This window comes from Symphalangus syndactylus, chromosome 14 (genome assembly GCF_028878055.3).
Source record: "Symphalangus syndactylus isolate Jambi chromosome 14, NHGRI_mSymSyn1-v2.1_pri, whole genome shotgun sequence".
NCBI classification, from domain to species: Eukaryota; Metazoa; Chordata; class Mammalia; order Primates; family Hylobatidae; genus Symphalangus; species Symphalangus syndactylus.
Genome location: NC_072436.2, coordinates 37,770,547 through 37,785,417, shown reverse-complemented (window position 1 = coordinate 37,785,417; position 14,871 = coordinate 37,770,547). Strand labels below are relative to the sequence as shown.

Below are 14,871 nucleotides of genomic sequence, written 5' to 3'. Positions count from 1 at the left end.
AGAATTTCTACATCATTCCAAAAATAAATACAAGATTTTACCTTCATAGTTAGTGGTTCTCCCTCAGGAAACTAACAGACAGCATTAGTAGACTTATCTCTCTCATCTTACAATTTTGCCAGCCTGGGTGGGTGTCTATTCCTAGTAATACTAGGGAAAAAAAGCCTCTTGCCAATCCCACAGCACATTCCACTATAACCTTTCACAGCATTTAAAGGCTTACAAAAACCTCTTTTTCTAATTTCCTTTAAGGCTATACTCTTGGAGGTAAAAGCTGAAGTCCAGGGGAATTAATGACATTTATTTTTACTCCACAGGTGTGGACCTGGTGAAATGTCCTTAGTAACATGAATCAAATGCTTAAAAATTCAGAGAATGGCAAACCTGACAAAAATCAAAGTTCAGTCAAAAAAGTGAGGAACTCTATAACTTTGCTTTAGAGACTGAAAAGAACACTCAATGTTTCATTTCTTAGATATTTTCAAATGGTAATTTTTCAGCTATGGGCTGAGTCCATTGCTGGAACTACTACCATTAAACTCATCTCAGAGTTGGTGTGAGTCTCTGTCCTTTTCACATGCTATTTAAGAAACCACACAAACTATGGTATTGCATATCTGACTCTATTTAAGACACACACACACACACACACCCTTTTATATGAGGTTCTCAGTAATGCACAGATTAGTAAGAGCTACACATAGGAGTGGTCACCATATTGGACAACACAACTCTACAGATTAGTGATCTTTTTAAAGTACTTAATATGACATTGCCTTATTTACTGCTAGTTTCCTACCACAAAAATAAAAACAAGATATTTTATAAACCTAATACTAGACCTGCATTTTACAAGCACATGTACAGTGTCTTTCCCAGGTCTCCCTTTTCTTTTCTATCATGTGTGTTTAGCCTCCCAGCTAGTTTAGCTCCTTAGGTTTTTAAACATTTATTCTCAGGGACCATTTAAATTTTCTCTTTCTGTGAAGACTCTCAATTTCTCTAGTCACAGATTGCCCACTTATTTCCAATACTGCTCAAGTCTTTGGTGAGGATGTATTCAGATAATGTCTATTCTTTCTCCTACGGAATACCTACAGTCTTGGAATTTCTATAAACTTTCACCAGCAACAAATATAAAATAGACAATAGAAAACAGTGTTATCAACGCAATTTTTTTTTCTCTTCTGGCTTTTTTCTATTCCTTCTTTTCTGTATCCTTCTGAAAAATGGCACCTCTTTCTACTTTCAATTAGCTTCTCTTTAAGAGGTATGCTTTCTCCACCAGACTTAGGGCATAGAGAGTGAGTTAAAATGTATCCATTAACTCTTTCCTCTTCTGCCTTTTCAAAATTAAGACCAAAAGGTGAGGGAGGAAAGAAAAAAAATGAACCTCTGGAAAAAAATCCAACTTGTTCAAGCCTTGATTGTTCCTTCTGTTAGGCCGGCACATCTATCAGAGCCTTGTTTCCTCTGTGGTTCTATGTGGCTATTAAAATGTGCCTGAGTCAGGGAGACCACTCACCTACAGGAAGCCACGAGTAGTAATAAGAAAACAGACACCAGGCCGGGCACTGCGGCTCACGCCTGTAATCCCAGCACTTTAGGAGGCCAAGGTGGAAGGACCACTTGAGCTCAGAGTTCAAGACCAGCCTGGGCGACAACATAGTGAGACCCCATCTCTATCTATTCCTCTATTCAACTAAAAAAGCGGCGGGGGAGGGAGGGAACACTAGAAATTGCTGAATCACCGTTACCCTCATTTCCAGTGATAGTCAAGGCCCCGTGATCAGGCACCTCTGCCTGCTTCCTCCAATTTCATTTTCTACAACTATTTCCTGCTTATAAACTGTTTTACCCATTGGTGCTAGAATTTCTATTAAGTCTGTCAAGCATCTTCACATCTTTAGGACTACTGGCCACACACACCACGAAGAAACCTGTGGCTTCTTTCTATACCCACCTATCTGCTAGCTTTGGAGATGGAGTCTTCCCATATTTCAGCAGCCTGCCTGATATTGTTCTTGGCCTGTCCAATCTAAACCCTTCTGTGGTCTGAAGTAATTTTTTTTTCTCTTCTGTGAAAAATGCTGTAACATCTCTCTTCCCTTTCTCATAACCATTCAGTTGCTTTTTTTTTTTGAGACGGAGTATTACTTTGTCACCCAGGCTGGAATGCAGACACAATCTAAGCTCACTGCAACCTCCGCCTCCCCAGTTCAAGGGATTCTCCTCCCTCAGCCTCCCAAGTAGCTGGGATTACAGGCATGCACCACCACACCCGGCTAATTTTGTATTTTTAGTAGAGACTGGGTTTTGCCATGTTGGCCAGGCTGGTCTTGAACTCGTGACCTCAGGTGATTCACCCGCCTAGGCCTCCCAAAGTGCTGGGATTACAGGCGTGAGCCTCTGCGCCCGGCCAGCTGCTTTCGTTATGGCATTTTACTGAGGCTTTGCTATTAGCAAATTCTTTGAAAAAAGTGTTACAAGGTTCCCCAGAGGCAGTGATGAAATGCTCTCACAGGCCCATGGAAATGATTTTGTAGTATACGTGGTCACATATCTCAGCACTGGTCCCTTCTGCCTTAAGACTGCCCTCAGAGTCAAAGACTTAGCCCAGGCCAGAAGTCTAGTGGACTTAGCCTTTGCCACAGTGAAGGTGTGAACATATCTAGAAAAGATGTGGTTCAACTCAACTCAACTCATATGATAAATGTAAACTGAAAATATGACATGTCATTCTTCCCCTACCACACACACCTATCAGTTATCAGGCTCACAAAGTTTTTTGTTTTTGTTTTTGTTTTTAATGGAAGGAAAATCAGCTGTGACAGCAAGGATGTGAAATGATCTTTGCTATTTTGTGGTAGGGTTGTATTTCAGGGCAACCTTTATAGAGAGAAATGTGGTAAGATCAATCCAAATTTTAAATGTACCTTAACCCAATATTCTAGAAATGTTCCCTACATATCTAGCAGGCATGTTCAAAATAATGTGCAATGGATATTCAATGCTGCATCACTTATAAAGCAAAAGATCGGAAACTACAAATGTCTATCCATAGGAACTGGTTAAATAAAATTAAGGTATAATCCCTAAAAGAGAACACTAAGCAGCCACCAAAAAAAAAAAAGATAGTTCTATATGTTCTGATATAGGCAAATACTTCAAGATTTTTCAAGTAAAAAGCAGAACACTGTGTATAGTATGCAACCACTTGTGCATAAAAATGTACATATACATAACACAGTTAATGGTGGCTGCCTGTTTGGAGAGTAACTGTGATTAGAAGGCAAAGGTGGGGAGATTTACTTTTCACTGTATTTTTATTTTGTTGTGCCTTTTGATTTTGTACTCTTATTTATTACCTATTGGGATACTTAATGCTGACTCAAAACTCAACCAAGGCAAGCCAAGGACAATTTTGAGAAAAGGAGTCAGTGAATGAAGTCTGAACTGCCCAAAGGCTCTGCAACACAACCTCCATGGTGGAGATAATGGCATCAGGACATTTCAGCCTGAGAACTTTGAACATTTTCTAGAACAATCTCCTCTTATTCCAACTCTAGGCTTAGCAAGCTCATGTGCCTTCCACATGGACCTGCCTACCACAAGCTAGTTTCACAGCCACTAATAATCCAAACTATACACGCAGCTTAGCAATTCAGGTTTTTATCGTTTTTAAAGGCCTGTTCTTAGCGAAAACAAAACAAAATAAGGGGCCGGGCACGGTGGCTCATGCCTGTAATCACAGCACTTTGGGAGGCCGAGGCGGGTGGATCACGAGGTCACGAGATAGTGACCAGCCTGACCAACATGGTGAAACCCCATCTCTACTAAAAATAGAAAAATTAGCTGGGCGTGGTGGCACGAGCCTGTAATCCCAGCTACTCGGGAGGCTGAGGCAGGAGAATTGCTTGAACCTGGGAAGCGGAGGTTGCAGTGAGCCGAGATCGCGCCACTGCACTCCAGCCTGGTGATGGAGCGAGACTACATCTCAAAAAAAAAAAAAAAATAAGGACACCAAAAACAAGTTTCCAAGCCTGCAAGGCTGAAAGTCAGATACTAGACTGTGGCAAATCCAGCAAGGTAGTATTACTATTTGAGACACGTTTAGGAAGGCAACCAAGCAGCTTCCCCTAAAGATAGTGCTTTCTTTCAATATGTATGTTAATAATGCCATAGCTACACGGACAGTTTCTATTTTTTCTAATATTTCCCCCACCTTGTTGTATTAAGTTACTATTCTCTCGTTAACACTTAACACTATTTTTGGCTTTCTATCTGCCACCATGAAAGAGGATGACAAGTTTGCTCTAAATTCTCCTGCGGATTACTGTTATTCATTGAGGGCCTACTATGAGGTAAGCACTACTCTAGGCACCAAGAGAAATTCAAAAAGCAAATAAAACAATCTGGGTGAGCATAAAAGAAATCTGGATGAGGGGGAAAATCTGTACAAACTCAGAGGTACAAGGGCACGGAACACAGAAGCAGGCAAGGTCCTGATTAGATCTATGTAATCAGGTGTTGTTCTGCCACATCTCTCCACAATATCACCGTTCCCCTAGGCCCTCAATGGCCTTTAGCTAGGCATATAATAACCACTCAAGAAGAGTTAACTATAATTACCACTACATTCCCTCATGCTGATATTAAACACTATTCCCAGAAACATGAAATGAGAAAATTTTTACTTATGGAACAAGTCCTCTCTCTGCCTGAGAGGAATTGTCTTAAGGCAACAAATAATAGACAAAATTTACAGAAATAATCAATATACATAACATGCTTATCAATAAGAAACATATCTTATATGTGCACAAAGTTAAAAAGGGTCTTAGGAGAAAAGTCTGGAGTACTCTGAAGGCTAAGGCAGCAAATACTATGTGCCAGTGACTATAGATATAGTCATAGTATGTACATGACTAGCATATATGAAAAAAGTTTAATGAAAAAACCTAAGAAACGCATAGATAAGTGAATATTACCTTGAATAACAACCCAAATATTATTTGCTAATCACTATAAAACAACTGGGAAACCCATTACATGTTCATATGTATGTAGGCTTTCTCGGGCACATTGGCCCATGCCTATAATCCCAGTACTTTGGGCAGCTGACCCTCCAGGAGGATCACTTGAGGCCAGCAGTTTGAGACCAGACTGAGCGAGACAGAGAAATCCTCTCTCTATAAAATATTTAAAAATTAGCCAGGTGTGGCGGTGTGCACCTGTAGTCTTAGCTACTCAGGAGGCTGGGGCAGGAGGATTACTTAAGCCCAGGAGTTTGGGAGGGTGCAGTGAGCTACGATCATCCCACTGCACTCCAGCCTGGGCCACAGAGCAAGACTCTGTCTCTCTGGGGGGGACAAAAAAAAAGTAGTTGTTGCCATATTTTGTTTAAGAGGTGTTAGAGGTATTTGGTTGAATTTATCTCCCAGATGTGTCACAATCTGAAATTTGCTTAAACAAATTCTACAAAGGTAATATGCATCTTACACAGAGGTACAGTTCTTAAGTGAGATCTATTATAATTTATACAAGAATTTTATATAAATTTATACAGGAATTTCTATCTAGTCATCTGCGCTGGTTTTAGAGCTATACAAAATTTTCTCAGAACTGAGAAATGGCCGAGTACAGTGGCTCAAGTCTGTAATTCCAGCACTTTGGGAAGCCGAGGTGGGAGAATCGCTTGAGCCCAGGAGTTCGAAACCAGCCTGGGTAACATAGTGAGATCCTGTCTCTACAAAAAAATTTTTTTTTTAAATTAGCTGGGCGTAACGGCACAGTCCTGTAGTCCCAACTACTTGGGAGGCTAAGGTGGGAGGTTGGGGGGTTGGGGCTGTAGTGAGCCATGATTATGCCACTGCACTCCAGCCTGGATGACAGGGAGACCCTGTCTCAAAAAGGAAAAAGAACTGAGAAATGATCAGAAAGAAAAATCTAAGCTATGAAGAATTAAATGGGTTAGTGGAACTAAATTTTAAGGGAAAAAGTGTACATTTTATAAAAGTCAACTTCCCAACTAACCCCGTAACACTGATGGTTAATTTTTCTGGTTTTAAAATACCAGGATTCCAAAGGTATAACCTCACAACAAATCACTGCTTCTATAATCCAGTTTCTTTCCTTTATTTCATGAGCTATTTATTACAAATAACATGGTAATCCTCACAGTAGAAAATTTTAGGACTGGGGCCAGCAAACTATGGCACAGGCCACATACAGCTTGCTGCCTGTTTTGTATAGCAGATGGCCAAGAATGGGTTTTTAAATTTTTAAAGGGTTGTAAAATAAAATGAAGAATATGCGACAGAGACCTTACGTGGACTGAAAAGCCTAAAATATTTCCTACTTGGTCCTTTATGGAAAAGCTTGCTGACCCTGCTCTAGAGTAATATTTATTATAGCTTACTCAGTAATTTCAGACAATTCTTATCAATGAGAGGTTCATGGTCAATTACCAAAATCCACAGTAATTAAGAATAGAGTACCTTTATAAAAATATTTGTTCTCTTCATCCACACCACCTAGAATGCTAGCATAAAACCCAGCAAAACCCAGCACATTATGGAAGCTTAAATATCAAACTTGCACTGGCTGAACAATAGTGCTTGTTGTAATGTCAGCCCACACAAAGTGGTGGTGTAGCCTGGAAACAGAAAACCCTTTTCTCTCATGGGAATTCAGACCAACTGATAAGTGAAATAGGCTCCAACCATTTTCTCATATTGCACACCCCCCATATTTCACTTAGCCAAAATAAATAAAATAATTCTCCTTTGACTTCTCTGAAGTCTACCACAGGTAAGACAAATATATCTAAAAATCTCTACTGTGTTTTCTGATTGAGTTTTTTTACAGAGAGTTCTCAGAGTACTCAAAAGAAAGCAAACTCAATACTCACTCCAGAGCAGGTCTCAGAACTCTGACCTTTAATGCCTCTAATATTCTATTTAACTCCACAAATGGTTCCTTCTGACTTGGGTCTACAGAAAGACCAGATTCCTGGAAAAAAGAAAGAAAGAAAGAACTTTTGTTAGCAGTAATCAGGGTAAGGAGCTAGTGGTAAAAGTATATTCTAGATTGTAAAATATGGGGCAAGCCATTAAAGATAATTCCCTATAGTAGAGACTGATGACTGACCCCTAGTACCATTCTTCCCCTCTTTTCCATAGTAGAATCCCCAAATTTCAGCAGGGTACATAAGCAAATAGAATAAAGCTTGGTATGGCTTTGTAAGAAGTTAAGTTCTGACCAGTGAAATATAAATATGCACTCTGCCCCTTCCTGGGATACAAATGTATGGCTGGAGCTGTGGCTGCTATCCTGGACCCTGAAGACAGGAGACACCCTGGGAATAACAGAGGTACGAGGTGCTAAGTCCCTAAGAGTTTCACGATGCAGAGCTACCAAACATGCTGTGGACGTCTTACTACCGATTTCTGTGCAAGAAAAAAACTTCACTTTTGCTTAAGCCACTGTAATTGTGGGTCTTTTGTTACTTAAAAGCAAACAATCTTCAATGACAGTTTACTGCAGGAAATTACATGGAGACATACACAAAATCCCTGTAAGGTACAGAGAAAAACCGAGTTATCATTTATCTGAATTGTTTAAAATAGAAAAGGCTTAGATTAGAGGTTTGGTTTACAGACTGATTTTAAACTATTTAATTCTTTCGGTCCTTCATGTTTCTAAACAAAAATGCAACAGCACATGGTGGCTTAAAACGGAGTGTGAAGACATCAATCAGGGACTGAATCCCAGTTCTTTCACAAAGAACCTGTTAAGGCCTCGGGCAACTTACTTCTCCAGACCTTAGATTTTTCATCTGTAGAATGGAAACAATAATTTGTACTTCATGGGATTGCAGCAAGGAATAAAGGCGGGGCTTGGCTTAAGGTAAGCACTCAATATATGGCAGCTGCTACTATTATGACTACATGGTGTTTGTAAACTGTTCTAGAGTTCTAACTCGTGTGATAGAAATAAAAGACAAATGCTGCTAATGCGAAGTAAAAAATTTTGGTTGGAAATTCATTTGATAAAATTGTTTAAGCTGGGCTAGAACAGAAGAACAAACATCAATGTTTTTGTCCCTTTCCTCTTATCTGCTATACTAACCTTCTCTATCAAAAATGGAAATAAAGAAAGAATATCGCTTCTGAGCCCTTTGATTCATGAACTGGGACTAACCTTCTGGGATGGGAACAAGAAAAAAATGATCTGGATAACAAGTTCTAGAACTATAATTTTTGCCACTTAAAAAATTCCTCAAAATACGCCTAGTAAAATGAGGTCACCTCTGATAATTTAAATATTAAAAATCTACCTACAGCTAGAGGAAGACTCAAAACCCCATCCTGCAAATACTGTAAACTCCAAGGAGTTCCCTTGTTTCTTTTTCATATCCTCCCAGTTGGCACACTGTTACCTGACAGAGCTCCTCAGCTACATCCAGCATTCCTTGTCGAAAGAAGTGCTCCACCATCACCTCATTGAGAAGCCTTTGGCTGTCTGCCTGCCAGCAGCCATCTATTCCCACACTGCTAATGTCAGAATCAAAATTCTGGGGAAAAAAAAGAGAAAGAGAATCATAAATAGATTATTTTCACCCCACTTAACAGGAAAAAAATGGTCTTTGTTTCAGTCTGAGATACCCCAATAAGTACTCAACTGCAATTTATAGCATACCATAGGAAGGAATTTTTCCACTGCTCCTTTCTAAAACTTGTCATGCTAGAAGAGTAAATAGGTATAATTTTAGATAATATTTTTTAAAGTAGATTTAATAATGGTGTCCATGAATAAAATAAAATCAAGCAAATGAACTGATTCCTAGGCATTATATGCAGCAATATTTTTAGAAGAATGCAATGATGACCTGTAAAAGCATGCTCACTGCAGCACTGTCTATAATGGGAGGGGAAAAAAGGAGAAAAAACACATATGCCTATCAATATAATAATCCATGGCACATCCCAACAACTGCAGTATTGAGGCTGAAAGTGGTTGTGGGGGCATGGCCAAGTAGTTAAGACAGGGGTTTAGGTACACCTCTGGGTTTGCCTTTGAGCTATACATGCATGGTCCTGACTCTAAACAGCATACTACAGATTTTGAAAACTGAACTAGGGAATAGACCTAATTCCTAGGTCCCATATTGGCTACCAGGCGGTACACACACAGGACAAATCTAAATAACTGTAATGGCTTTAGAAACAAAACTAACATTGAAACTACAACCCAGAAAAGACTGGTTAGAACTTGTGGCCTGAATCCAACAAGGTTGATTGCCAGCTAAAACAAAAATACCAACATTCTCCACAGAACTTAAACAAGACCCAGAGTACTATAACACATATTCAAAATGTTCAAGATACTGCAAAATTACTTGGCATACAAAGAACCAAGAAAATCTCAACTCACATGGAAAAAGATGATCAACAGACACCAATGCCAATATGACAGAGATGCTGGAACCATCCAAAACTTTAGAGTAGTTATTATAAAAATACAAACAATCTTGAAACAAAGGGAGAGACTTAGCAAGGAAAAAGCCGATACAGTAACCAAAATAAAAAATTCATTGGATGAATTTTTCAACAGCAGAAGCAAAGTGGCAGTGCAAAAAGTCAGTGAAGATCAATAGAATTCATCCAATCTGAACACCAGTAAAAAACAACAACAACAACAACAAAAAACAGAGCCTCAGGGACCTGTGGGAAAATTGCAAAAGATCTAGTGTGTGTGTCATCAGAATACTAGGAGAAGAGAAACAGTATGGTATAGAAAAAAATAGTTGAGGAGTATTTCCCAAGTTTAGCAAAAGACATAAATCTACAGATTCTAGAAGGTCAGTGAACTCCAACATGGACAAATTCAAAGAAATCTGACCCAAACATCTCACATTTAAACTGTTAAAACTAAAGATAAAGCAAAAAATCTTGCAGGCAGCCAGAGAAAGGTGACATGTTACTTACAGGGGAACCATGATTCAAATGACTACAGATTTCTCAACAGAAACTATGGAGGCCAGAAAGAAGTGGCATGACATTTGTCAAGTACTGAAAGAAAATAACTGTCATCCTAGAATTCTATATCCCGTGAAAATATCCTTCAGGAATGAAGATGAAATAAAGACATTCTCAGACGGAGAGAAACTGAATTTACTGCCATCAGACTTGCTCTAAAAGCACTGCTAAAGTCTTCAGACAGAAGAAAATGACACCAGAAGGAACATGAAACATCAAGAGTGAAAGAAGAGCAAACGTACATCACAGTGTGAAAGCTTTCCCAGCCTAATTCCACTTCAGCACCCTTTATTTTTCATAGGCATTGCTCCCTAATAAATGTTTTGCATTTCTTTTAAAAAATATATAAACTTAACTAGACAAGGCCATTTAGATTTAACTAAAATTGCAATCCTGGTCAACCACTGCTTAAATATACAGTCCAACCAATACACAATTATTTTACATGATGTACAAGAACAGGTAGTAAGTAACCAGCAACAGCAACTGCAAACAATCCACTATTTACAGTCACAATGCAGGAGTGCTTTTCTCCAAAAGTAAGCACATTTTTCTCCCTAAAAAGAGCTATCTACCCTATTTCTAGATGTGAAAACAGTAGCCTAAAACTGAATACATACATTAAGGTTTGGAATCACTCAAGACAAAACAAACACAAAAAAAACCAAGAGTGTTGTCAGTCTTAATTTTTATTCATTTTCTTTTCACAGACATTTTTCTTAGCCAAGTATTTAACCTAAAGAATAGAAATAACGAGGTGGGCATGGTGGCTCACCTGTAATTCCAGCACTTTGGGAGGCCGAGGTGGGAGGATCACCTGAAGTCGGGAGTTCAAGACCAACCTGGCCAACATGGTGAAACCTCGTCTCTACTAAAAATACAAAATTAGCTGGGCGTGGTGGTGGGTGCCTGTGATCCCATCTACTTGGGAGGCTGAGGAAGGAGAATTGCTTGAACCCAGGGAGGCAGAGGTTGCAGTGAGCCTAGATCATGCCATTGCACTCCAGCCTGAGAGACAGAGCAAGACTCCATCTCAAAAAAAAAAAGAAAGAAAAAGAAATAATACAAAGTACCTAGATGCTAAAGCAACAGCATCCATGTATATAATGAAAAAAACTGTTACCTAGCACTGAAGAACCACAACTGCTTGTACAAGATTATCCTGTTTAATTTCTATTTATCAGATTCTGCCTGTTGAGAGCTAATTTTATAACAGTTCATCAGTATTTTTAAGTAAATTATTTTATCTTTATGCTGTCTATGACAACTAGAATACTGGAGATGGCACTGCTTTCTGTCTCTTCTGGAATAGAGGCTCAGAGGCTGATCAGTGCTATTCTCTCCCAAATTCTACTTCCCAAAGGGCCATTCAAATGCATAAAGGAATGGGTTTCTAAAGATCTGAAGATGACAGTTTATTATAAACTCAGGAACCTGCCCATAACTCTCTAAATGTCTAAATGTACAGTATAAGCAAAGAATCAAGAGATTAATTAAGAAAGTTCTCTCCCTAACTTATCAACTGCATTAAATCCAAATACAACCTTCAGGTTTCTGCTTATTCATTTAATGATTTTTCCCCAAACAACAAATTTATTAGTGCCTATTCCTTAGGGAAAAATAAAATAAAACAACGCTGGAAGACACGCTGGTCAGCTCAAAGCACAGATCATGTTGAAACAATTTTATCTGGTAGTATATATATTAGGTCAGAATTTTAATAAGCTACCATCTGACAGTATTTGCTCAGATCAAACAAAATAATCCCTTGAATTCTTTCCTTAATATACATATTAAAAGTAAATATTCATCACCTAGAAAATTACAAAAAAAGTCTAATATTTAAACAATTTTCTTTGGGTTTGCTACAAAGTTTTACAACGATGCCCTATGTGTATCTCTATTTTCTTAAGGCTTACTATGGTCACTACTACATAGGTAAGAAAAGTCAAACACCTTTACACTCAAAATCTAACTACATTCAAGCTCATGACTTATTTGCTGCTCTTGGAAAAGAAGCATGAATGAGCAATGCATTCGATTGTTTTCTGGACACTTCTGAGCTCCCCTTCTACCATTCTGATTTTCCAGTATAAACTACTGAGGTAGATAAGTAAATTTCCATAGCTTATTTTCTGGTCACATGCATTAAAAATTAAAGCTAAGATTATAAAATGTATAGAGGTTGAGGAAATACAATACAGTGTCAAACTCCTTTTGTTATAACTGCAGGTTCTTACTGCTGCATCAGAGCCAGCATTAGTTCCAGTTTCTGTTGCTAGGTAACCAAGCTCGTTTGCATGGCTGCCCAGAAAATCCACAGCACTGCAAACCAGCCAAGAGGTGGCTAATGAAGAGAAATACCATCTATAATTAACATCTTCTGTCTTACTATACTTTTTCTTTTCATATTTTTTAAGCAAAGAAAAGCTTTGGCATCCTGTTCTTAATTGGGAAGAAAGGATCCAAACAAGAACCAAAAGCAAAAAAGCACACATCCAAGGGTGTGTCCATCCGGAGAGGATGTTCTGACTTGGAAGGAGAAATCCAGGACATACTAAATCTAGAAGCTGAGGCAGAAGAGGAGTAAATAACTTTGATACAACATCATTATGAAAATGTGAGATCTAAACATGCCACCCTACCTCTGTGGCCATATCATGAACACATAAATCAATCAGAAATGGCTTTCACTGTTTACCATCAAAAACCAATCCGTTTCTCAAATATATTTTATAAAATTATAATGACTGAGCAGACAGTGGTCACAATACATATATAAAACTCAGTATTTAATTCCTAAGTACCAATTCCCTAATAGTATTAACATGTATTTTGAAACTTCTCCAACTACTTTGAAGAAAAATTAGTGTATGAACCAACAATGTGCCATTGTTGCACCTATCAGGAATTAATTTCCCTTTAAGCATCCAGTTAATCTGGTTTAGCAGTGAGAGGCAGACAGCAAAGGATACTTAACAGAGTAAGAAGACCTGCATTCTGGTTCCCCTCAGACTAACAGATGATAGCTACTTCACATACAAACCACACAAGATTAGTATTCAGAAGAGTCTGAAACAAACACACGTCTCTCAATAAGAAAGACAACTTAACAGAAAAAATGGACAGAAGAACATGAAATGCACAAATGGGAAATTCCTGAAGTTAAACATGAGAAGATGCCCCACCTTCAAGATGGTCAAAGAAAGGCAAAATTAGTACAACTAGATACTACTTCACACCCATCTGATTAATCTTTAAACATTTAAAGTCTGATAATACCAGGTATAGGTGAGAAATGAGGAAGCAGGAAGTGTTATAGGTGTTTGGTAGGGCTGTAAATTGGTATAAACCCTTCAGGGGAAAATTTTACAATACCTAGTAAAGCTGATAATGAGGCACCTGTCCTATGACGAAATAATCCATATTTAGGCATATACCAGATAGTAGTGCTTTACAAACCAAGAGCTGGAAAATAAACTTGGTAGTGTGTCATAATCAGCATTTTGTAGATGCATTTTTTGATGTAGACATTCCATTATTCTCCTTACGGTATTTACACCTCTTCTTTGGTTATCAACATTAAGAGAACGGTAGATTCACACTGTTATGTTATTGCTTTATTTAAAAAAGTGAGGGAGTAATGTGCCGAACCACTCTGCTAGGCCTTTCTGTCACATTTGCATCCCTATCCCTCCACTATCAGTTATCTGCCTTTCTGTGGCTATTTTATTAATTCTCCCAAGGATGATATGTATCTCTTACCATTCTATGGAAAGGAGAGAAATTCATATGAATTCTCTCAAGGAACTCCAGTTGAGAAAGGTTCCTCCAAGTCTTAAAATCTGGGTTTTAATCCCAACTCTGTGACTTCAGGCAGGTTACTTACAAATCTAAGTTTTCACATCTGTATCTAGAGACAATAATCTCGACCTTACAAGTGTTTGGTGAAGATTAAGGTAAATAATGTACACGAAAACCTCTATGAATATCCATCCATCAGTAAACCTTTAATACACAGTAGCTGAATCTGAGAGCCAGGCCAAACCTAACCAAACCTGAATCTGAGGGTCAGGTTGCCACCAAACCGTCTGCTTCTGTATTTAAAAGAATCCTTATTAGAAAATATAAATAAAAACAAATACACAAAAGCATACAGAGATATTAATATTCATTAATTTAAAAGCACTTAAATGCAATTGCAGACTGGATTAGCTAGCACAGTTTAATGGATGTTAAGTCCTTTTGTCCCTCTCTACCCAATACACATACCTTGTTTACCACACACCTACATAAAAGGCAGTTCTGGACTGCTCATCCAGAACTATCTTAAAATATTCTATATGTCATTTTTTTATACCATTACTCCATTCACTCCTTAATACAGTCAGCATTTTGCCTCTCCAATGTAGATACTCCACCCAGTGGCAAAAGATCTGTTTAGATAATGAGGTTTAAAATTTTTTTTAACTATTATTGTTCCCCTTCAACATTACCAGCTCTGCAATGGCCTCAGTGATTTCCTAGTACAGCACAGTGTTTAAGAACAGATTCTTGAGTGAAAACTTTTTCCAAACCTTGATCCACTACTTCCAAATTATATACCTGGGGTAAGTTATTTCATATCATTGAGTCTCAGTTTCCTCACATATAAAATGGGAATAATGCCCCTGCATCATGGGATAGATATAAATGTATGTAAAGCACTTAGCTCAGTATCTGGAACACGGTCAACACTCAATATGTGATAGCTATTATCCTCCTACCTATGACTACTACTTAGTCTGTTTTCATCCTACTTAATGAGGTCAAGTAAATCCTCAACTGC

The 14,871-nt window shown here is 38.3% G+C and overlaps 1 protein-coding gene across 1 annotated transcript in view; it reads right to left on the bottom strand.

Annotated features, from left to right (window-relative positions):
* The window catches only part of RMND5A (required for meiotic nuclear division 5 homolog A), a 58,907-nt gene that overhangs the window by 18,608 nt on the left and 25,428 nt on the right, over nucleotides 1–14,871 (bottom strand). Inside the window, exons 3-4 of the mRNA XM_055243619.2 lie at nucleotides 8,444–8,578; nucleotides 6,914–7,014 (exon numbers count right to left, since the gene is read on the bottom strand). Coding sequence (XP_055099594.1) covers nucleotides 6,914–7,014; nucleotides 8,444–8,578 — 236 coding nt within the window. The remainder of the gene's footprint in view (nucleotides 1–6,913; nucleotides 7,015–8,443; nucleotides 8,579–14,871) is intronic.